General features: G+C 46.0%; 1 protein-coding gene and 1 non-coding gene across 5 annotated transcripts; one reads left to right on the top strand and one right to left on the bottom strand.

The window, feature by feature from the left end:
* Window positions 1-455: 455 nt before the first annotated feature.
* SNUPN (snurportin 1) lies at window positions 456-20,505 on the bottom strand. Of its 4 annotated transcripts, XM_060095150.1 has the most exons (10): window positions 20,362-20,505; window positions 18,664-18,789; window positions 16,693-16,855; window positions 14,607-14,754; window positions 9,448-9,552; window positions 9,113-9,209; window positions 7,906-8,003; window positions 4,748-4,825; window positions 2,911-2,991; window positions 456-1,437 (listed from the first exon to the last, which is right to left on the bottom strand). In XM_060095150.1, the coding sequence occupies exons 3-10, from the start codon at window positions 16,848-16,850 to the stop codon at window positions 1,114-1,116; spliced, it is 1,089 nt and encodes a 362-aa protein (XP_059951133.1). In that variant the 5' UTR covers window positions 16,851-16,855; window positions 18,664-18,789; window positions 20,362-20,505; the 3' UTR covers window positions 456-1,113. The 4 variants fall into 4 exon arrangements, with proteins under 4 accessions (XP_059951133.1, XP_059951131.1, XP_059951132.1 ...); XM_060095148.1 differs by lacking the exon at window positions 18,664-18,789 and having other exon boundaries at window positions 20,362-20,502; XM_060095149.1 differs by lacking the exons at window positions 18,664-18,789; window positions 20,362-20,505 and adding an exon at window positions 19,779-19,862.
* TRNAE-UUC (transfer RNA glutamic acid (anticodon UUC)) lies at window positions 15,361-15,433 on the top strand. The gene has a single exon. It is a non-coding gene; the product is annotated as a tRNA-Glu (tRNA).
* Window positions 20,506-21,832: the final 1,327 nt, after the last annotated feature.

The raw sequence follows: 21,832 nt of genomic DNA, 5'->3' as shown, positions 1-21,832 counted from the left end.
TCAAGGGCAGCTCCTCAAGGGCAGGGATGAAGTATGGTCCCTCACCATAACCCACTCTACATAAGCACAAGGCTTATCTTCTGGAAGGTGCTCAAATGTTGGCAGAAGTAGTGAATGAACTCCATTTGCATTTTATCTCTGGCTGTGTCTAAACCAAAGAAGATCACACTTGTCTTCTCAGAAGAGGGAACATATTCAAATACCAAGAACTGCAGTTCCTGGTAAGACCTTTGAGAAAATGACGTTATCCACAGCAGCAACTGGAAACTCAGCAGAATGCTTAAGTGCTAAAAACAGAGTGAAATGGGCCAAGACTTGAACAGTCACGGTTTAGGGGGCCTGAAGGGGTAGAGGTGGGTGAGGTTCCTGACTGTCTAAAGTTTAAGAATCACACACGCACAAAAATAAAATAAATAAAGTTTAAGAATCACAAACAACTTCTTTCGTAAGAATTACATACATTTGTAAGGTCGGATCTTAACAAACGGCATCGCGAAACAGAGGAAAGCTTCAAGTGAGCTTTATTAGGGGGCGCTCCCCGGCGAGGTTCACTGGTCCAAGAGAAAGCAGACAGAGAAGTCACACCCGGGCGAGGGGTGGGCAAGATTTTATAGGGGAAGAAGGGAAAGGGGTGTGGTGAATCTGGGAGGGCGCAGGGTACTCCTTATTTGGTGGTCTCTTCAGGTGGCAATATACATCAGTCTTGGGACTGCTAGTCCCACCCCTCGAAAGGCGGGAAGGCTGGGCCGGGTGGAAGGTCCCCAGGTCAGTTCCTGGAACTGGGTGGTCCGGAAAGTTTCGGTCTGATGCAACCTGTGAATCTGACTGCGTTCCCCTGCCTTGGGCCAGTTGGCCTTACAATATTTACATTGTGGATCTCAAATACATTTTCACAGGAGTTGCTGCTCAAATCCAAAGACTACCCAATCTGGAAACCTCCCCCAACTGTTAAAGCCAGCACACTTCAGATAGGAGATAAGCTGTTTCCAGCTGGAGTGGCTTTGGAAAGTCTGCTGTAAAATGAAGTCATCTTGTTCTCGTCACTGTCCTCCTCCCCAGCCTTCCTTCTGGGACCAACCCCCATCCTGTGACTCCCAAAGGAGGCTGCCCTCTCTAGTTATCCATGAGGCTCTCTGGGTGCTTGGGGCTATGGGAAGGGCTCTTCAGCTTGGGGGTAGACAGGTGCTCCAACTCATAGTATCCACTCTCAGAGGGCTTGTGTGTGAGCATCTTCTTTATTACCTCCTCCTGGCTCCTCTTGTACTCAATAATCTGCTGGAGCTGGTACCCAGCATATTCTGGCTTGGCAGTCAGCGGGCCAGCTGGCACAGCTATGCCAAGAACATCTGACACCATGTAGGGGCGCAGCCAGCCCACCAGAGGAGTGCTTCCAGGGCTATAGTGTGTCTGCTTGTGGTAGAAGAGAAGCCCATCTACCTACAAGAAAGAAAACCAGGGATCAGAATGACTTCTGGGGCCACATGTTTGTAGGAGACCTATATGCACTGGGGTAGCTCTTGTGGTCCAGCTCTTTTTTTCTGGGTCATTGCCAGAAGAAAAAGAGTCTTTGTTTCTCACACATGAATTTCTCTAAATGAAGAAATGGCCTAGAAAACTAAATTTTAGAAAATAAAAACATAAAAAGTACTTTCCCATTTACAGGATGCTTTCCTACCTACTATTTCACCCTCTTACCCACCATGGAAGTGTCTGGGAGATGGGGCTGCTCAGACTCAGGGAGTTCTGGAGCCTCCCTCAAACACACAGTGAGTACGAAGCAGAAATTCAGCTTGAACCCAGGTCTTCTCTCCTCATATCCCATGCACTTTCTACCACCCGGAGGTCTCTGTAGTGGGGGATGTGCTCCACACAGGGAACAAAGCAGGGGGACTGGACAAGCCCCTCCAAGATGCTGGACTGCTGAGTGCAGGGGAAACAGCCTGTCAAGAAGCTCTGCTCCCCAGCCATCGCTGGCTGCCGAAACCTCCCCCTAAATTGTCTGTGAGCTATGTTCTGGGAAACTCAGTTTTTCTCAACGGGAAGACCTCCCACAGTCCCATATGTTCTTTTCTGTGATTCAGTGACTCATCTCTAAAAAGCATTTATTGTCACTGGGGCATAAGGGTTATAAACAAAGATGGTGTTCTTACCACCTTCTGAACTGACTCCCAGAAATGAAGGCAACTCAGCCTTTGCCATTTCATCATTTGGGAAGCTGTGATCCTTTTAGCAAAATTATATCCAGTTCAAGCAAATACTTGCAGGTGACCAGGCAGAATTTTAAAGGGTATCATGGGCAAAGGAAGTCTGCTTGTAGGGTAACTGCAGGTTCTGAGGATGACAAAAGACTGCCCAGGACTGAGGAGATTCTGGGGACATGAGACTTTCAGCACTAAAACCAGGGAAGTCCTGGGCAACCTTGGACAAGTTGGTCGCCCCACTGCCATGCCACTGCTCAGCAAGCACTGCCATCCCTGGGGACCATTTGCTCTTCGGAGGAAGGAAGGATTAGGAATTCACAGTCCTGCAGTCTGTCAGTCACAGAAGCCCCAGCTGTGGCAGTCAAACAAGGGGCCTCGTTCTCTGGCTTGTAGCAGAAAGAGGCACACAAGAAGGACCTAGGAATGGAAGCCTCACCCCTCTCTGGGCCTCAGTTTCTCCATCTGTAAAATGAGGGAGTTAGATGAGCTGTCCTTTCAAGGGCTCTTCCAGCTGTGGCATTCTGACTTATCTGGCAGGGTGGCACGGAGGCTATGAAGGGCCACGAGCACATCCTTTCCCAAGAGTCAGCTTTTAGCCCTTTTCTGATGCTTTGACACAGCAAAGTCAGAGGCTCTCTTAAGACTGTATAACCAAGTTTCCTTGTGTCTTACAATCAGATTAGAGCGATAAAGACAATGGTTTTGTTACCTCAAAAGGGAAGTCCATAGACAGCACCTTACACAGGCTCTCAGCAGTACAAGGGAAATTCTTTAGCCCCACAAATTTAAACTAAAACATAAATTAGAACAAAGAATTAGTACATGTTACAAACAATATTGGTTCCAGCAACTGAAGAGCTATATCAAAGAAGTTTTTTTTTTTTTTTTTGCAGTATGCGAGCCTCTCGCGGGTGTGGCCTCTCCCGTTGCGGAGCACAGGCTCCGGACACGCAGGCTCAGTGGCCATGGCTCATGGGCCCAGCCGCTCCGTGGCATGTGGGATCCTCCCGGACCGGGGCACGGACCCGTGTCCCCCACATCGGCAGGTGGACTCTCAACCACTGCGCCACCAGGGAAGCCCAGAAGAAAAGTTTTCAGTCTCATCCTCCCCTACCCACTCCCCTCTACTTATCCTCTGAATTACTAGGTCAGGAGTTCTCAACCTTGCTTTATACAGGAGAACCATCTGGGAAACTCTTAAAAATTACTCATGCCCAAGCACCACCCCGAGATTCTGACTGAACTGCTCTGGGGTGGGATCCAGTCTTTTTTTTTTTAAGCTCTCCAGTTGATTCATGTAGTCAGGACTGAGAACCACTGCCCTGTGCTAGGTTTAGGGATTCTATGTTATTCTCCCAGCTCTATGACAGTTGCCCCTAATGAAGGACTTGTGAAGCCCGTTTCACACCAGCAAAAGTTTTTACACTGAAGCAGTATACCAAAGTGATTAGGACTATGACAACCTCTGAGTCAGATTGCCTAGGTTTGAATCCCAGCTCTGTCAATCATTTAATCTCCATATGCCTCCATTTTCCCATCTGTAAAAAGGGATAATAAAATATCTACTTCATAGGATTGTTATGCAGATACAATGAGATAGTACATGTAGCGCACATAGAACAGCATCTCAGAGAAAGTAGCACCCATGTTCCCTCTCCTCAGTGCATGTTCTTCTAGGACCTTATTGATAACATCACTGGAAGTACTGGTCCCATTTATTGTCCTGTAACTGGTTATCCAGTTGCTTTTAAAAATGCTGTAAGCAACCCAAGCAAATGCCAGTCTACAGGGCTTAACTAATAAAATGCAATGAAAATAACTGTCCCATATTTAATCATTGAGCAAATAGCGAAGACATTTGGGCTATCATCCTGGACTGTGGGAGCTTGGGGAAGGCAGTCCCTTCTCTGAGCCTATATACTCATCTATAAAAAGAGGGGACTGACTAGATGAGGTCACTCTTAGCTCAGATACAAAGGCAGAGGTTCTCAAAGTGTGGTCCATGGACCAGCAGTATCAGTTTCACTGGAGAACTTGTTAGAAATGCAAATTCTCAGGCTTTACCCCAGACCTACTGAATCAGAAATTCTGGGGGTGAGGCCCAGGAGCCTACATTTTACCAAGCCTCCAGAGGCTGCTGATGCATGCTACAGTTGGATAATTCTAAATAGTGTTATTAATAAAAGCAGTTATTAGCATTTTATATCAACCACTGTTTACTGAGTGCTCACCATAAGTATTATGATAGAAAGACTTGTATATTTATATAATTTGGTTCTTAGAACAACCCTGTAAAGTAGGTATTATTAACCCTATTAAACAGATGAAGAAATTAAGGCCAAGTAAAGATATTAACTTAAGCTGGTAATTGTTAAAGCGAAAACTGGAATCTGGATAACTGTTAAGTCCATACTTTTCCCACTACGCCATGCTGCCTCAAAAAGAAAAAAAAAAGATAATTTCATTCATAATGATTATATTTAGATAACAGACCAATCCAAACCAATCCCCATAAAGAACTCTGCAATCCTAACACCAGGCCTTACGGGATTGAGCTTGGTTTTCTCTCCCAGTCCTTCTTCTTCTGGTAACTTTGAATGCATCCAGTAGAATCGGAAATCAGTCTGCCAGAGAAGAGAAAGAGAAAGATTAAAAACTGCTCACCTCAAACTCTAATACGAACAAAAACACCCCATTCTAAAAAGCTACCTGATGGTCAAAAGGTACAAACTTCCAGTTATAAGATAAATAAGTACTAGGGGTGGAAAGTACAACACAATGACAATAGTTAACTCTGTTGTCTGGTCTATACATGACAGCTGTTGAGAATAGATCCTAAGAATTCTCATGGCAAGGGAAAAAAAACATTTATTTTTTTCTTTTCTTTTATTTTTGGTATCTATATGAGATGATGGGTGTTAACTAAACTTACTCAAGTAACTATTGCAAAATAAATGTAAGTCAAATCATTGTGCTATACACCTTAAACTTACACAGTGCTGCATGTCAGTTAAATTTCAATGAAACTGGGAAAAAAATAGCCACCTGATTTATGAAGACCTAAGCCCTTCTCTCACCCTCATTTCCCTTAAAACACTGCCGTAAGGTCAGGAAGATGTTCACAAAATCTTTAAATATTTTTTCCTTAAAATCCAATAGAATTATTAATAGTAGTAATGCCAACATTTATCACTGAAGGCCTACTATGTCTCAGGCTCCATGCTAAGGACCTTACATACATAATCGTATTAATCCTCAACCATCCTCTGAGAATTGTATTATTATTATCTCCATTTTACTGGTGAGGACTCTGAGGCTCAGAGAAATTACATCACTCACCCAGGTGCACACAGAAATACTATGGGACCAGGACTCACCAACTCCAAAGCACATTATGTTAACCTGTTTTATTTTACCTGAGGATTAGAAACTACTTTATAGCTGTAACTTCATATAAACTACTTTATTCCGAATTACTATTGATCTAAATTACTGATACATATGCTTCTGTTGTTATTTAGGGACTTTTCTTTCTTTTTTTTAATTTCCAAAACCAAAAATAAAAAACCCACAATCTTTTCTTTATATTGTCAAAACATAGGTGGCTTTAGTTATCAAATTTGTAGGTTGTAAATGCATGTTATGAAACATCCTTCAACAGAATTAAAGGAAAATATGTTCCTGATTGAATTTTTATTTTCAAAATTTTTTTAAATTAGTTAATTAATTTTTGGCCACATTGGGTCTTCATTGCTGCGCAGTCTTTCTCTCTTTTTTTTTAAAGATAAATTTATTTATTTATTTATTTTTGGTTGCACTGGGTCTTCGTTGCTGCCCGTGGGTTTTTGCTAGTTACAGCGAGCGGGGGCTACTCTTTGCTGTGGTGCACGGGCTTCTCATTGCAGTGGCTTCTCTTGTTGCAGAGCACAGGCTCTAGGCGTGTGGGCTTCAGTAGTTTTGGCTCCCAGGCTCAGTAGTTGTGGCTCGTGGGCTCTAGAGCACAGGCTCAGTAGTTGTGGTGCACGGGCTTAGTTGCTCTGCGGCATGTGGGATCTTCCCGGACCAGGGCTTGAACCTGTGTCCCCTGCACTGGAGGGCAGATTCTTAACACTGCGCCACCAGGGAAGTCCCTCGATTGAATTTTTTTTTTTTTTTTTTTTTTCTTTTTGCGGTATGTGGGCCTCTCACCGTTGTGGCCTCTCCCGTTGTGGAGCACAGGCTCCGGATGCGCAGGCCCAGCGGCCATGGCTCACGGGCCCAGCCGCTCCGCGGCATATGGGATCCCCCCAGACCGGGGCACGAACCCGTATCCCCTGCATCGGCAGGCGGACTCTTAACCACTTGCGCCACCAGGGAGGCCCCCTCGATTGAATTTTTGAGTTCTGAGTTTTAGGCTTGGCTCTGCATTTGGGCAAGATACTTAACATCTGTGGCTCTCAGCTTTCATATCTAAATGATGAGGAGTAATAACGATAGTACATACTTACTTTTTAGAGTTGTTGTAAGGGATTCAATGAGATCATGCTCACAAAGTGCTTAGCAATGCAGGTCTTGGCTATTTTTTTGTTGTTGTTTTTGTTTTTTTATCTTTTGGCCACGCCGTGCGGCATGTGTGAACTTAGTTCCCTGACTGGGGATTGAACCCATGCCCCCTGCATTGGAAGTGCAGAGTCTTAAATTGGACTGCCAGGGAAGTCCCTTGGCTATTATTTTTTGAATGAGATGCATGCTAGAATTCTGAAGTACCAGCACCCAGCATAATTTGGAAACCTAGCTTGGGGTAATGGCTACAGAAAGAAGCAGCCTGTGGTGATAACCTGTGATTCAGACACTTGGGCCTGCATGAGGATCGCCTGGAGGTTTATTAAAACAAAAGTCCCATCCCCAGAGTTTCTGATTCAGTAGGTCTAAGAATATGCATTACTAACAACTTTCTGAGGCCACACATTCAACATTCTGAGAACCACTATGATAAACTAATTGACAGGGAGTATAAAAAACCCACCACTTTAAAACTGGGACAACGATGGGGAGCATAGGAGCAGAGATGGATCCTGTGGGGTGACCTAGCCTCTCTCTGATGACTGCGCCTGTCACTCGAAAGAATCACCAATCTGAGAAAAATGTTGTGGGAAGGTGAAACCTAAGGGGAGAATATTGGGTGGTGGGGCCTCTCCTCATTTGGAAAGTCTCCTTCCAGAGCCAGCCCCTCAGAGATTCGAGGCCTTACGGTCATACCAAGGAGGCCCTGACATTTTCAGGGTCAAGATGTGGCTGGTGAAGGAGTGGAGGTGACAGAAGTCTATTTGATGGTGCTTAACATTCCACCTTGTCTTCCTTGTGCCCCCTGCACAAGGCAGCATCCCCTTCACCTGCAAACTTCCCTGCCAGCAAGCCTCCCACACTCTGGAGAGAGGGGAGGGGGCGGTTACAGCTTCTACAAAGTCCCAGCCTACCCTACACTCTGTTTCTCCTTCCTCCCCTCAAGAATTGCTATGCTTCCCTTAGTTCCTCCTACCTCTTTTTATAAATGAAGCTAATTTAAACACACCCAAAGATGCAAGGAACATTAGACAATGTTCTTGATATACCACATCCTGTACACACCAAGAAGTTGGTCACGTACTAAACACACATGCTGAGCCACTTTCCTGGGAGGAGAGGAGAAAACAGGAGAAGACATCAGGGGAGTATCAGTCCTTACCTGGCAGTCATAAAAAGGGTGTCCCCGCCAGCACATCACGTCCAGAACGTAGTAGGTCTGGTTCACCTCACTGTAAATGCAGTCCAGAATGGTGTAGTCTGGAGACACAAAGTAGAAAGTCAGTACAGGGTACCCCTTCCCATCAGGGTTCCCTCCACCACAATCTGGGGAGCCCCATCTTGGGGGCTTGGGAACTGAATCCAACAATCCTCAGTGCTCACAGCAAGCACCAGCACTACAGGACAAAGTTCTTCACAGCCTTTTCTGGCTACCTGGCACAGTCTAGGGGTAACCTGAGGTATGACAGCACAAGAAGGATCAAGGCAATGCCAAGGGTGAACTCTGAACCTTAAGAAAAACTGGGACATTTACTTACCTTAGAGAAGCTCAAGTTTGAAGGGAAGTAATCTTCCATTTTAGTTTACAATTACTTTTTGAGTTCCTAACACAGGCACTGTGTTCTGTGGGGAATATTAACTATAAGTAATCCCTGCCTTTAAGGAAGTTACAGTCCAGTTAAGGAGATAAGATGATTACAGAGGAAAGAACCAAGACCTGAATTATACAGCACAAACTAAGAAAAACGAGAGTTCCAGGAAATGCTTCATGGAAGAGATGGGATATGAACGGTCTTTTGGGATCAGAGGAGTATAAAATAACAGGGTAGAGGGGAGGTGGAAGCGCATACCAGACTCGAGTAAAAAAAGCCAGTAGAGGGCTTAGAACAGAGGACAGGACTAACCACCAGCAGGGCCTGGGCGGCAGAGGTGAGAGAACAGCTGTGCCAGCTCTGCCAACTCCTCACTGAATGACCCCGGGCAAACCTTCGGGACCTTAGTCTCCTTGGCTGGGCCCAGGTGCGAGGAATAAGCTAAGATTAGGACACTGAGAAAGGAGAAAAGGGAATTCGGCAGGAAGCCCCAGCAACAGCTTCCTGTACATTACACTTGGCCTTCTGGGGGTCCTTTCCCCAGAAAACTGCACCTGTCATCTTGTGATGCAAGTCCATGGGAAAGGTGCATTGACTTTAATTTAGGGGTTTATTGCCCAGCAGTCCTCACAAGTTGCAACTATTCTGCTACTGAGGAGCCCTGACCTTGAGGGAGAGCCCAGTGGGCAGGATATTACCTGTGTGCAGTTTCAAAGGTAAGCAACTAGCCAAGCACTGATTATAAAAGTTAATAAACAGACAATTGTATGTAGGTACCTTTTGTGGTTGCTGAGTTTCGCTTGTTGCCTCCTGGCAGAAGGGAAGAAAACCTGTTGACGCAGTAGCCACTCTTGGTGTAGGCACTGGTAGAACCCTGTGTGGACAATTACCATTCTTGTCAGGCGTCAAGGTCTCCTCACCCTCTTGCTTCCACATTCTGCAGGGGTGCCATCAGCCCAAAGATGGCTCTCATCAAAACCCTCCTGCAGGAAAGCGTTTCAATCCCATGGCAGGGACAGCTGCTGTGGCAGATAAGGAACACAGAGTGTGCAGAGAACCCCTCCCGCTACAGGCCAGGCATGCTGGCGCCGGGGGCAGGAGCAGCTACTCACCCTGGAGGCCACAATAAGGGCTCTTTTTCCAACAGGGCACACGACCACAATCCATTCCTGACCCAAATCTGAAGGGACGTCAATTAACCACTCTGAGAGCATTAACTGGGAACACAAAAAATGGTGTTAAAAGTCAACAGGGCTGTGCTGCTCCCATGTTTACAATGACAAAGAATTCACGTCCTGTATATATAATAAAAATACATGTAAAAGCATGAGAACAGAAAAGGGTGACAGTGGGACCTCGACCCCACTAGCTCCTAGTAGTCAGCTCGTCTCCTGCTCACTGTGAACTTCAGCTTCTCACCTTCATTATCTGCATCCATACTCATTCTTACTACTTCACCTCCTCTATGGGGGGATAGGACCCTCTATCTTTCCTTACTTTGTCCACCCACCTACCATTATCACAACCATTATGTTCCAGGGGCTATACCTCAGAGATGAATCAAGTCCCTGACCTTGAGATGCTCTAAACTAGATCATTTCCCAAACTAGTGACCCAAATACTATACTAAAGGATGTTAGGAAATCTACCTTAAATTAAAAAAAAAAAAAGGGCTGTGGTGAAATGAATTTGAAAAAATTTACTCTTCCATTCATCACTAGTCCCTCCCATCTATACAAGACTTTGGCCTATCAATTAATACTTCCCACTGAATCTCTCATCTCTCCCATCTCTCCTTCCCCTTAGGCCACAAAATACTCAACCCCTAATCCTCAAAACCAAGGCAAAAATGAAAACCTTTTATCACTCTACATTTCTATTAAGATATTCCACGTTCTCTCTTTTTTTAACTACTTCGTATTGCTTGCTGCTGCCTTCCCACCCACTCTGACACCCACAGTCCAGATTTGCTACCTCACAGCCCCACTTGACCTCCTTGCAGCCAAGTACCTCTATTCCCTCACCTCCCCCTCCTTCCTCTACTCCTGGTGTAATGCTGCCAGTCACATCCTCCTCCTTGACACATGCTTCCTTGGTCCCATGACAGTACTTTTCTGTTTTTCCTCCAAACATTCCTCCACATACTCCCCCAAAACATGTAGATAATCTTTAGGGGGCTGTTTTAGGTCCCCCTTTTCTTTTCTCTTAGATGCTGTCCCCCTGTGGGGGTGGAACTCATCTACTTCACTTGTCATTTCTAAGATGATGCCTCCTAATTCTCTCTCTTTTTTTTTTTTTTTTGGTTGCGTTGGGTCTTTGTTGCTTTGTGCGGGCTTTCTCTAGTTGTGGCGAGTGGGGGCCGCTCTTCATTGCGGTGCACGGGCTTCTCATTGCAGTGGCTTCTCTTGTTGCGGAGCACAGGCTCTAGGCGCACGGGCTTCAGTAGTTGTGGCACACGGGCTCAGTAGTTGTGGCTCGCGGGCTCTAGAATGCAAGCTCAGTAGTTGTGGCGCATGGGCTTAGTTGCTCCACGGCATGTGGGATCTTCCTTGACCAGGGCTCGAACCCGTGTCCCCTGCATTGGCAGGCAGGTTCTTAGCCACTGCGCCACCAGGGAAGTCCCCTAATTCTCTTTTTTCATCTCCAGACTTCTTTCCTTTCCTCCAAACCTATATTTCCAGCTGTCCATTTGCTATCTATTTCTCTGTACCTTAAACTTAGCATAGCCGAAACAGAATTCACTGGCTTCTGTTGCCCAAGTACTTCCCATTCCTGAAACACCCACCCTTCCCCTTCTGCATTCTGTGCCCTGTTAATATCATCACCTTCCTCTCTGTTATTCAATCTTAAATCCAAGGCATAATCAACACTCCCTTAAAGAATAATAGTAATACAACACCAAAAGCACAAATGACGAAACAAAAGATAGATAAATTAGACTACATCAAAATGTAAAACTTCTGTGCTGCCAAAAACATCATCAAGAAAGTGAAAAGACAACCCACAGAATGAGAAATATTTGCAAATCATGTATCTCATAAGGAACTTGTATCTAGAATATATAAAGAACTCTTATAACTCAATAATAAAAGACAAATAGCCCAATTTTTAAACGGGCAAAGGATTTGAATAGACATTTCTCCAAAGATATACGAATGGTTAATAAACACATGAAAAGAAGCTCAATATCATTAGTTACTAGGGAAATGCAAATCAAAACCATGAAACACCACTTCACACCCCCTAGGATGGTTATATTCAAAAGGACGGACAATAACGAGTATTGGCAAAGATGTGGAGAAATGAACTCTCAAACATTGCTGGTGGGAGTGTAAAATGGTGTAGTCACTCTGAAAAATAGTCTGATAGTTCCAGAGTTATCATATGGCCTAGTACTCCACTCCCAGGTATACCCAAGAGAAATGAAAACATATGTCCATGCAAAAACATGTAAATAAATGTTCATGGCAGCAATATTCATAATAGCCCCAAAGTGGAAACAACTCAAAAGGCCATCAACTGATGAATGGATAAACAAAATGTGGTGTATCTATACAACAGAATATTATTTGAGAAGAAATGAAAAGGAATGAAGTTCTAACACATGCTACAACATAAATGAATCTTGAAAACCTTCTGCTAAGTGAAAGAAGCCAGAAGCAAAAGGATGTATCTCATATGATTCCATTTATGCGAAGTGTCCAAAATAGGCAAATCCATAGACAGAAAGTAGATCAGTGATTACTAGGGCCTGGAGGGAAGAGGAAATGGGGAGTGACTGCTAATGGGTGTGAAAATATTCTAGAATTAGATAGTGGTGATGGTTGCACAGCTCTGTGAATTACTAAAAAAATACTGAATTATACACTGTAAATGGGTGAATTGTATGTTATGTGAATTATATCTCAATATGGCTGTTTAAAAAAATAACAGTAGCAGCTAATACTGTGGGGCATTCATTATGGGCTCTGGGCTAGGTATTTAAGGTACACTATTTCATTTAATCCTTCTAACAATCCTATGAGATAGGTACTATTACGATGTCCCATTTTACGGATAAGAAACTAGAGACTTAGACTGGTTAAGTAACTTGCCCATGGTCAACACAGAGCCTGACTTTGAGGTCAGTCTATGCGACCTGAGCTTAAACCCTTATCCGCTTCTCATACTGCCTCTCCTAGCCATAAATTCTGTTCATTCCACCTGGCAACATCTCTCATACTCATGACCTCCTTTCCTTCCCACTTCTACTGCCCTTAGCACTCATCAGATCTTTTAGCAAACCTAAGCCCCCTACCACAGTCTCTCTCTTCCAGGCCTTTCTACACTGATGTGGTAGTCATCACATGAAGTCCCACCTCTGCCCCTGGCTCAAAAAGTCTCAGTGGTTCCTCACAATCTAGACCCAGAGTCTAAAACCTTGTACGTATTTCCGCTATACTCCTCCCCCTACCCTATGCTGCTCCATCCTCACGCACCCTCTGCACACCCCTCCTGAACACATCATATATTCTTCTCGCACCTCTGGGCTCTTGCTCAGCCTGATCCTGCTGCCTGGAATGCCCTGAAATGCTCTGTACCTCCACCTGTCCTACCCATGTTTCCAAACTGCCTCCTCTTTCATTAACCTTTTCCTGCTTTCACAACCCTGCTTCCTTCTCTGTTGGAAGTTAATTTCACTTTCTTATTGCAAAAACCATAATCTACACTTATTAGAGGAGTGCATGGGCTATTTCTTTTTTTTTTTTTTTTTTTCTTTTTGCGGTATGCGGGCCTCTCACCGTTGTGGCCTCTCCCGTTGCGGAGCACAGGCTCCGGATGCGCAGGCCCAGCGGCCATGGCTCACGGGCCCAGCCGCTCCGCGGCATATGGGATCCTCCCAGACCGGGGCACGAACCCGTATCCCCTGCATCGGCAGGCGGACTCTTTAACCACTGCGCCACCAGGGAGGCCCATGCATGGGCTATTTCTGGCCCATGTCTATCTTCCCCTGAAAATAGCCTAGCTTAACATAGAACAGGGCCTTCAACAATGCTTGCTCGGGGGGCGGGGACTTTTCTGGTGATCCAGTGGCTAAGACTCCGCACTCCCAATGCAGGGGGTCCGGGGTTCGATCCCTGGTCAGGGAACTAAAGATCCCACATGCAGCAACAAAGATCCTGCGTACCGCAACTGAGACCTGGCGCAAATAGATAGTTAGATAAATAAATAAATAATTTTTAAAAAGCCAACATTCTGTTTTAAACAAAAACAAAACAAAACAATGCTTGCTCAGGACTTCCCTAGTGGTGCAGTAGTTAAGACTCTGTGCTTCCACTGCAGAGGGCATTGGTTCGATCCCTGGTCAGGGAACTAAGATACTGCATGCTGCACAGCATGGCCAAAAAATTAAAAAAAAAAACAACGTTTGCTCAACAGAATCAAATTGTACTTTGTCATAGAAGATGTCTGTGTTATATTTGAGGCAGAGAAAGAGGATGGGAGTGTGTGCACCCAGGAACCATATTCTTAAGGTGGGAGAGGATTCTGAAGTGACGAGACACTTGGGTTATAGAGAGAAGTATACAATAGCAGGGTAGACCCCTAGCCCCACTCAGATACATGCCCTGCCTTCTGGAGAATAACTGGATTGCCTAGAGCACTGGACAGTCTCCATGCCTGCTTCACCTATGGCGCCACAAGCCACACTGGTTTCCTCTCTGGAATCAACAGGGCACTTAGTCAAGTTTGTTATAGTGATCTGTTGTTTCATGGCCTCAACCTCACCTAGGCCAACTGGCTGGCCTGGGGTGGCTGGGCAGGCTCCCAGTATTCAAGGACCTCCAAGCTCCTACCACCTGAGTGTGAAGACCCAAGGCTGGCATGTTAGTCCACCACTTGGGAAAGACTACCAGCTTGGGAGGTGGGGTGGGGGACAGTGCTGGGCTGGGCAGGCCTGATCCAAAACAGCTGTATAATGACTAGTAAAGAATGGCGTCCACTAGCAAAGCAGTAGCTCAGGGGCTTTTTGCAGTAGGCCGGAAGCCTTTGCTAACAGCATGGGGTAATGACTGCCAAACCCACTACCCAGACTCTATCAGTGACCCCTGTCAGCACACAAAACTGTAAGTCACCTCTTTTCATCTCATAACTTTTATGTACATCAGCACTTTCGTTGCAGATCCTATTCCTTCTTCCTGCCTCATCCTCCTCTTTAGGGCAAGTAAAGAGCTTTGACTGCACAGTAAAGGGAGCAGGACCAGCTGCGCCTAATCTTCTCTGGAGCACTCACTTGATTAGCATAGCGTTTTGGTAACTTCTTGCCAGTGTCAACGTCCACTTCCTCATCATCTTTCTTTTCTTCTTCTTCCTCACTCTCCATCCCTGTCCAGTCATCTTCAGCCAGTCTTCTGGCATGGTTCACATAATCCAGCCGCTTTCTGAGGAAAGAAAAGGCATAAGGACAGGTCTTTACGTCTTATAGGAAGACACCCTGCAATGCGACAGATGTAATTCAAAGTCTCCAAATTCAAGAGCAACTTGGGAATTGTGGTGGGGTAAGAGATGACAAAATTTCCTTTGTAAGCCTTAACTAGTGACCACCTCCTCACAGATCCTAAATAGGAAACCCCCTCTGAACACACTCGGCTTTCCTCAGTTTCCTAAGAATAGGCAAGGTACAGTATTTAAAGGAATTCTCAGGGTTCATTAGTGGCTGATCCTACTCCCACGCACCCCACCCTAGACTCCCATCTCTACCCCAGGTGAGAGCTGACACTTCCCTGCCTGGCAGATATACCGTCTGAAGGCTCCCAGGGATTGCAGAGAGGAAACACCGAGATGCAGTGAGAAGTTTGAGAAAGGACAGCTTCTGGGACTTTCTGAGGAACAGCCAGACCTTTCTGCAGTTCCTAACTTTCAAAAAAGGCCACTTAGAAAAAACTAAGGAAATCTGAGTAAAGAAGTATGCATTTTAGTTAATAATATTGTATCAATATTTGTTCATTAGTTGTAACAAGTGTACTATAATATAAGATGTTGGGAATTCCCTAGTGGTCCAGTGGTTAGGACTCGGCACTTTCACTGCCGTGGGCCCAGGTTCAATCCCTGGTTGAGGAACTAAGATCCTGCAAGCTGCTCAGTGTGGCAAAAAAAAAAAAAAGAGAGAGAGGAACTTGACATTTGAGAGGGAGATTTTTCACCACATACTCTTTTTTAAAAACATACATACATACGTTTGTTTGTTTGTTTGTTTGTTTGTTTGTTTATGGCTGCGTTGGGTCTTCGTTGCTGCATGCGGGCTTTCTCTGGTTGTGGCGAGCGGGGGCTACTCTTCGTTGTGGTGCGTGGGCTTCTCATCGTGGTGGCTTTTTTTGTTGCGGAACACAGGCTCTAGGCACAAGGGCTTCAGTAGCTGTGGCGCACAGGCTTAGCTGCTCCGCGGCATGTGGGATCTTCCCGGATCAGGGCTCAAACCCATGTCCCCTGCATTGGCAGGCGTATTCTTAACCACTGCACCACCAGGGAAGTCCCTTCTCCATATACTCTTTTATGTATTGTGAATTTTGAACCATATGAACATATTACCTATTCCAAATTAATCACAATTTTTAAAAACTGGGGGTTGGGGGAATGGGTGACCTGAGAATGTAATCTGCAAGCAACCCAGAGGCCACAGGGAACCATCTCTGCTAAACACATCTAGTGATGAAGCAGTGGGCAAAATGCAGCTGTCGATACTTCCTCCTAATCCTTAATTCCTTAACCAGAAGAGGCCTGTGTTGCACTGAGAATAAAAGGATAGGCCCTGCCTTCAGAGCAGCCCATCCTCAAACACTCCTATCCTACAATCAATCTCTCTTTCCCTGTTTGCTCATCTTGGTATTGAGACCGAAGTGTATGGAAGACATTTCCTCAGATTCCCTGTGGAATTATTTGTCTTGAATTCCCAAGGGCTCCACAGAAACATCTGGGCTGAAGGAAGACAGGAAGCCCACACCAAAGCCAGCAGTCAGACTGCAGGAGAAGCCACACAGGGAATGTGGGAGGAGTGGAAGTATGGGAGTGGCTTTCACAAGTCCCTAAACTACAAAGCTCAGTACTGCTGCCAGGAAAAAAGAAAAGAAAATTTTAACCAGAGAGTTGAGCTTTTGCTTTCAAACTTCAGTCTCTCCCTCCTCCCTCATTTTTCCCAAGCTCTGGGTGTAAAGGATGTCTACCTCTGCCAGGATTTACCCCTTCCAACCTTGTGGGCAAGAAGAACAACCTACAAAGGGTCCACTTTGAAAGTGGCTCTGTAGAGACAAGCCTGGAGCCTCCTGAATGGTTCACAGCTCCCAGCCTACAGAGAAAAGCCAAGGAGTTAAAGTATTCCTTACGATTTCTGCAGTTCCAGTAACCGGCGGCGCCGCTCACTCTGCTCCAAGGAACTGTACTTGGACTTGTACTGGGACAGGCGGGGGTGTGGGGCAGCTGTGCTGTTCAGATCTTGAGACACAGAAAAGCTACTAGCCAGGGCTTGACTCAGCTCTTCCATCTTCCCTACAAAGGAAAACATCAGAAAATTGTTCAATCGTTTCGTATCACCCTTCGGGTACAGGCAGTTATGGTGTAACATGATGGCTACATTCCTAAAAAACCTCACTTAATCCAAAATCACAATTATTTCTATGGGAAAAAAAAGAAGTTAAAGGGTAAGTGAGTTACATATGAGCAGTAATGTTTTTCTCAAATATTTTAATAATGAGCATTTTGATAGCTCTGAGTGTATAAACTTCAACATCAATCAAATTCACCTTGTGATTAAATCTAACTTTTGCTCTTTGTCATCATTCACCAGGGACCCTGTCATTAATTCCTTCTTACGATCATTGACATGCAGTGATGTGATCAAGTATCTAATTTTTTCCTGAATAGTTCTAAAAAGCTGTTTGTTACTCAATAACTAATGTAATTTTCTTTTTTAACATTTTTTTTTTTAAATGTAGGGCTTCCCTGGTGGCACAGTGGTTAAGAATCCATCTGCCAATGCAGGGGACACGGGTTTGAGCCCTGGTCCGGGAAGATCCCATGTGCCACGGAGCAACTAAGCCCGTGCACCACAACTACTGAGCCTGCGCTCTATAGCCCACGAGCCACAACTACTGAAGCCCGCGCGCCTGGAGCCTGTGCTCCGCAACAAGAGAAGCCACTGCAATGAGAAGCCCATGCACCACAAGGAAGAGTAGCCCCCCCTCACCCCAACTAGAGAAAGCCCGCACACAGCAACGAAGACCCAAGGCAGCCAAAAATAAACAAATAAATACATTTAAATAAATAAATAAAATATGTAATTTTCTGATGCAAGTTTTATCTGATTGGCTGTTTAGTTCTCCAATAAATGCCAACTCATATCAAGAAAATTTGGGCTTCCCTGGTGGCACAGTGGTTGAGAGTCCGCCTGCCGATGCAGGGGACACGGGTTCGTGCCCCGGTCCGGGAAGATCCCACATGCCGTGGAGCGGCTAGGCCCGTGAGCCATGGCCGCTGGGCCTGCGCATCCAGAGCCTGTGCTCCGCAATGGGAGAGGCCATAGCAGTGAGAGGCCCGTGTAATGCAAAAAAAAAAAAAAAAAAAAAAAAAATTGCTTTTGGGCTTCCCTGGTGGCGCAGTAGTTGAGAATCTGCCTGCCAATGCAGGGGACACGGGTTCGAGCCCTGGTCTGGGAAGATCCCACATGCCGCGGAGCAGCTGGGCCCGTGAGCCACAACTACTAAGCCTGCGCGTCTGGAGCTTGTGCTCCACCACAAGAGAGGCCGCGACAGTGAGAGGCCCGTGCACTGCGATGAAGAGTGGCCCCCGCTCGCCGCAACTAGAGAAAGCCCTCGCACAGAAACGAAGACCCAACACAGCCAAAAATAAATAAATAAATAAATAATGTAAACTGACATGTCATTTAAAAAAAAAAAAAAAAAAAAAGAAAATTTAGTTCCAGGAGAAGTACTGGTTCTGGAGCCCAGGGAGGAAGACAAGAGGAGCCAAAAACCCAAACCTGGCAGTTACTTTCTTGTTTTGTAGTTTGTTTTGTTTATTTGCTTGTTTGGGGTGGGCAGAAGGAAGGTTTCAGGGCTACCTATGCAGGACTCATTTCGAAAAGAGCTGAAATATGGAAGGCTGCCTCCCAGTTAACACCAGCTGCTCTAGAAGATGTGAAGGACAGACATGTAGTACATTTGGGAGACGGAGAGTAAATCATATTGGAGACAGACTACCAAGGGCCACCCTAAAGAATGGGAGTGGAGAGAAAGATGTGAATTCACACTTCACTCACCCTTCCATGAATGAAGGTATGAGGTAGCACAGGAGCTTACCCAAAGATTAAATGTGCACCTCAAGGAATTCCCTGGCAGTCCACTGATTAGGACTCTGTACTTTCACTGCCAAGGGCCCAGGTTCAATCCCTGGTGGGGGAACTAAGATCCCACAAACCGCCTCGGCTGGAAGAAAAAAAAAAAAAAGTGTGCCTCAGACTGCAAGAAAAGAGGAACATTTGGGAGAAATTTTACTCACACACCTGGGCTGGCCCAACCCTTCAAGTTCTAGTATAAACCAGAGGGCACCACCAGTGCTTAAACTCCACCCCAGTCCCGGTCCCAATGTTCTGAGCCTCAAAACCAACAGGTTCATTGCAGAGCCTCCACAGTTAAAAATACAACTCTATGGGCCTCTACTTGGTAAAGAGTTATTTTCCATTGCACATTTGAATTCAGATTTTCTTTCTTAATTTACAGCATTAGATTTTTTTTTTTTTTTTAATGCCCACACCATATGGCTTTCGGGATATTAGTTCCCAGACCAGGGATCAAGCCCCCAAGTGAAAGCGCCGAGTCCTAACCACTGGACCACCAGGGAATTCCCTAGATTTCTTTCTTCTAACTTGAAAGGAACTTTTTTGTGTGTATGATTAAAAACGCATGACATAAAATTTGCCAACCATTTTTAAATGTACAGTCCAGTTGTTAATTACATTCACATTATTGTGCAAGCAATTTCCAGAACTCTATTATTCTTGCAAAATGGAACCTTTATACCCATTAAACACGAAAAAAACAGAAACAAAAACAAAAAACCCACCTTTTTAAAACTTAAGATTAACATATTATGTGTGGATTTGAGGCGTGTCTTAACATGTATGTTGTGCAACCGGGGTGGCCACTCATAGTTGAGGCTGGGTGATGAGTACTTAGGATCCTAAATGGTATGCTATTTTCTGTATTTTTCTATACTTCTGTGTAAGTCTGAACACTTCCATAATAAAATTTTTAAAAAATTCATTATGTCTTCGGCTTACCAAAGTAATGACCCAATCTAAAATACATTTATTAGGCCTCATCGTGCTTTATCTCGGTGTGGGCTCATGCTCTGCCAAGAAGCATAAAATCCTTCTTAAAATTGATGCCTTGGATACTGGGGCGGCTGACTGTACCTCCCTTTATGGCTGTCCTTGGCTGGCTCCTGCTCTTTCAACCCATTCTTCGGAGGATGATGACTCCAAGGGTTCTGACCTGGCGGTCTCAAACTCCACCAGTATCCAATTTCCGACCCACCCAGGCCCCTCCCCCGAGCTCCAGACCCCAATCGTTGCCCGCTAGTGCCTCTTCCTCCTCTCCCTCCTCCTCCCACTCCGGGTGCGCCCCGCCTCGAATCCTCCAGCCAGGATCTAGGCCTCCTCGGCGTCTCCGACCGGGCTTCAGTTCGGCCGGGGGAACTGAACTCCACTCCGCCACCCTCTCCGCCACAGGCGCGCACAGCTTTTCTCTATGGATGGGGTCATCCAGGCCTTGCATGATTCGCCCCTCCCCCACAAAGAAAATCCCTGAGGGGTCCTGGCCCGACAGCCTGGAACTGAAGAGTGGAAGCGCGCCCAAAGAGAGGCCCCGGCCTCGCTGTGCCCCTCTAGGTCATGTCTCGGGAAGCCGGGAGTGTGCAGCCGGCCACAGAGAGTTACAGCCGGGAGCCCGGGGGCAGTTCGGGAGCCGGCTGGGCCCAAAATAGAACTGAGGACTCACCAGGCCGAGGTGACAATTCCACGCGCAGCCGCCAACGCCGCCGCCGGGGGCCGACCAGTCAGCTGCCTTTAGAGAGCCGGCCCCACCCACTTGGCCGCAACCGTGCCGACGGGCTCACCCACCTAGCGCGGGGAGTTTCCGGCTCCTCCGGAAGTGGGGAACGCCGGGAGTTCTTCCGCTGTTTTGTCACGGGCCTGTGGTTACTTCCGCCCTCAACTACCGGGGTTTTTCCAGTCAGCCCGGGCGGGGGTCCTCCTTCTGCTTTTGTGTTGCTACCCTCCTTCAAGGTGACTTGGCTGGGCCGAAGCTTCACTCCTGGGCAGAAGCTTCTCCGGGTTACTTTCGCCAATAGCTGGAACCCCGGTCTCGTGGCCGGGCGTTCAAGGCCCTCCAGGCCCTGGATCCTGCCGCCTCCCCCAGATACGCACAGTCCTTAGGAGTGCACCAACAGTCGGCTCCCTCTCCCGTGCCCATGCTTTTTACGGGAAAGCGTTGCCTGAATGACTCCCTCCCCCGCCCACACACACACCCACCCCTAAGTCTCAGACAATTAGTCGTCCCCTACCCATTCGCCCCTTAGAACACTGGAAAGAAACCTCGATTACAGCCATTTGCTCGCTTTAGGAGTTTCTCTTTCCTTCTCGGCTGTGGGCTTGGCAATGATAGGGACCTGGTTTGATTCCTGCATCCGGCACAAGGCACGGCTCTGGTGAAGGAATGACTGAATTGGTGCAAAGGGTGGAGGGAAGCAGCTGAGATTTAGGAACTTAATAAAACTGGAGAGCAGCCTTTGTGGGCTAAGATTGAAGAGATGCAAAATAAAAATGTGAATAGCCATTTATTGAATACTTACATCGAGGCAGACCCCATGCTTTGCATGAATTATCTTATTTAATCTTAAAATAACACAAGGAAGTAGAGACTAAATCTCAGAGAGGTTAAGCAACTTGGCCAAAGTTACACGGCTTTTGAGCCAAATATTTTAAGTTTGCTGCATGTTTGACTTACAGAGAAGTTGGATATAACTATACCACACTACAGAAACAACGTACACAAAGTTGGCACATTTTGAGTCCAAGGTGTGGACTTGTTGCATATTTTATGTACATGACTCCGTCCATTTGGAGGTCAGACTGACAGGGAGGGTAGAGGGTGCTTGGGGCTCCGGAAGACCAATTTTTCTTTTCTTTTTTTTTACTTCAGAATTTACATAGGTGAGCTCTAACTTTCAATGGTCAGGCTGTGCACTAGGTTATTTGGTGCATCGACAAATAAAAGCTGATTTATGAGATTGACAAAGAAGACCAGGGCCTGACTTCACTAGGAAACTTTGACACCAGGATATTAAGTATTTTGTGTCTCAGAACCACCATTCTCTACCCACGACCACAGAAGTCACAGAAAAGAACAAAGGCCCTAAGTTGGAGGAAAATAGACTGAGATGGACAAATTCATGCACTAAGGTCCAGGA

The sequence above is a fragment of the Mesoplodon densirostris genome, chromosome 4 (genome assembly GCF_025265405.1).
Source record: "Mesoplodon densirostris isolate mMesDen1 chromosome 4, mMesDen1 primary haplotype, whole genome shotgun sequence".
Taxonomy (NCBI): Eukaryota; Metazoa; Chordata; class Mammalia; order Artiodactyla; family Ziphiidae; genus Mesoplodon; species Mesoplodon densirostris.
This window is presented reverse-complemented; position numbering and strand designations above follow the sequence as displayed.

Coding starts and splice junctions, on each gene's coding strand:
- SNUPN (XM_060095147.1), bottom strand. CDS start 19,671: ATGTATTTTAGATTGGGTCATTACTTTG. Junction 9,210..9,447: donor CCCTTATTGTGGCCTCCAGG/GTGAGTAGCTGC, acceptor TTGTCCACACAG/GGTTCTACCAGTGCCTACAC. Junction 1,438..2,910: donor CTATGGACTTCCCTTTTGAG/GTAACAAAACCA, acceptor TCTTTCTTGTAG/GTAGATGGGCTTCTCTTCTA.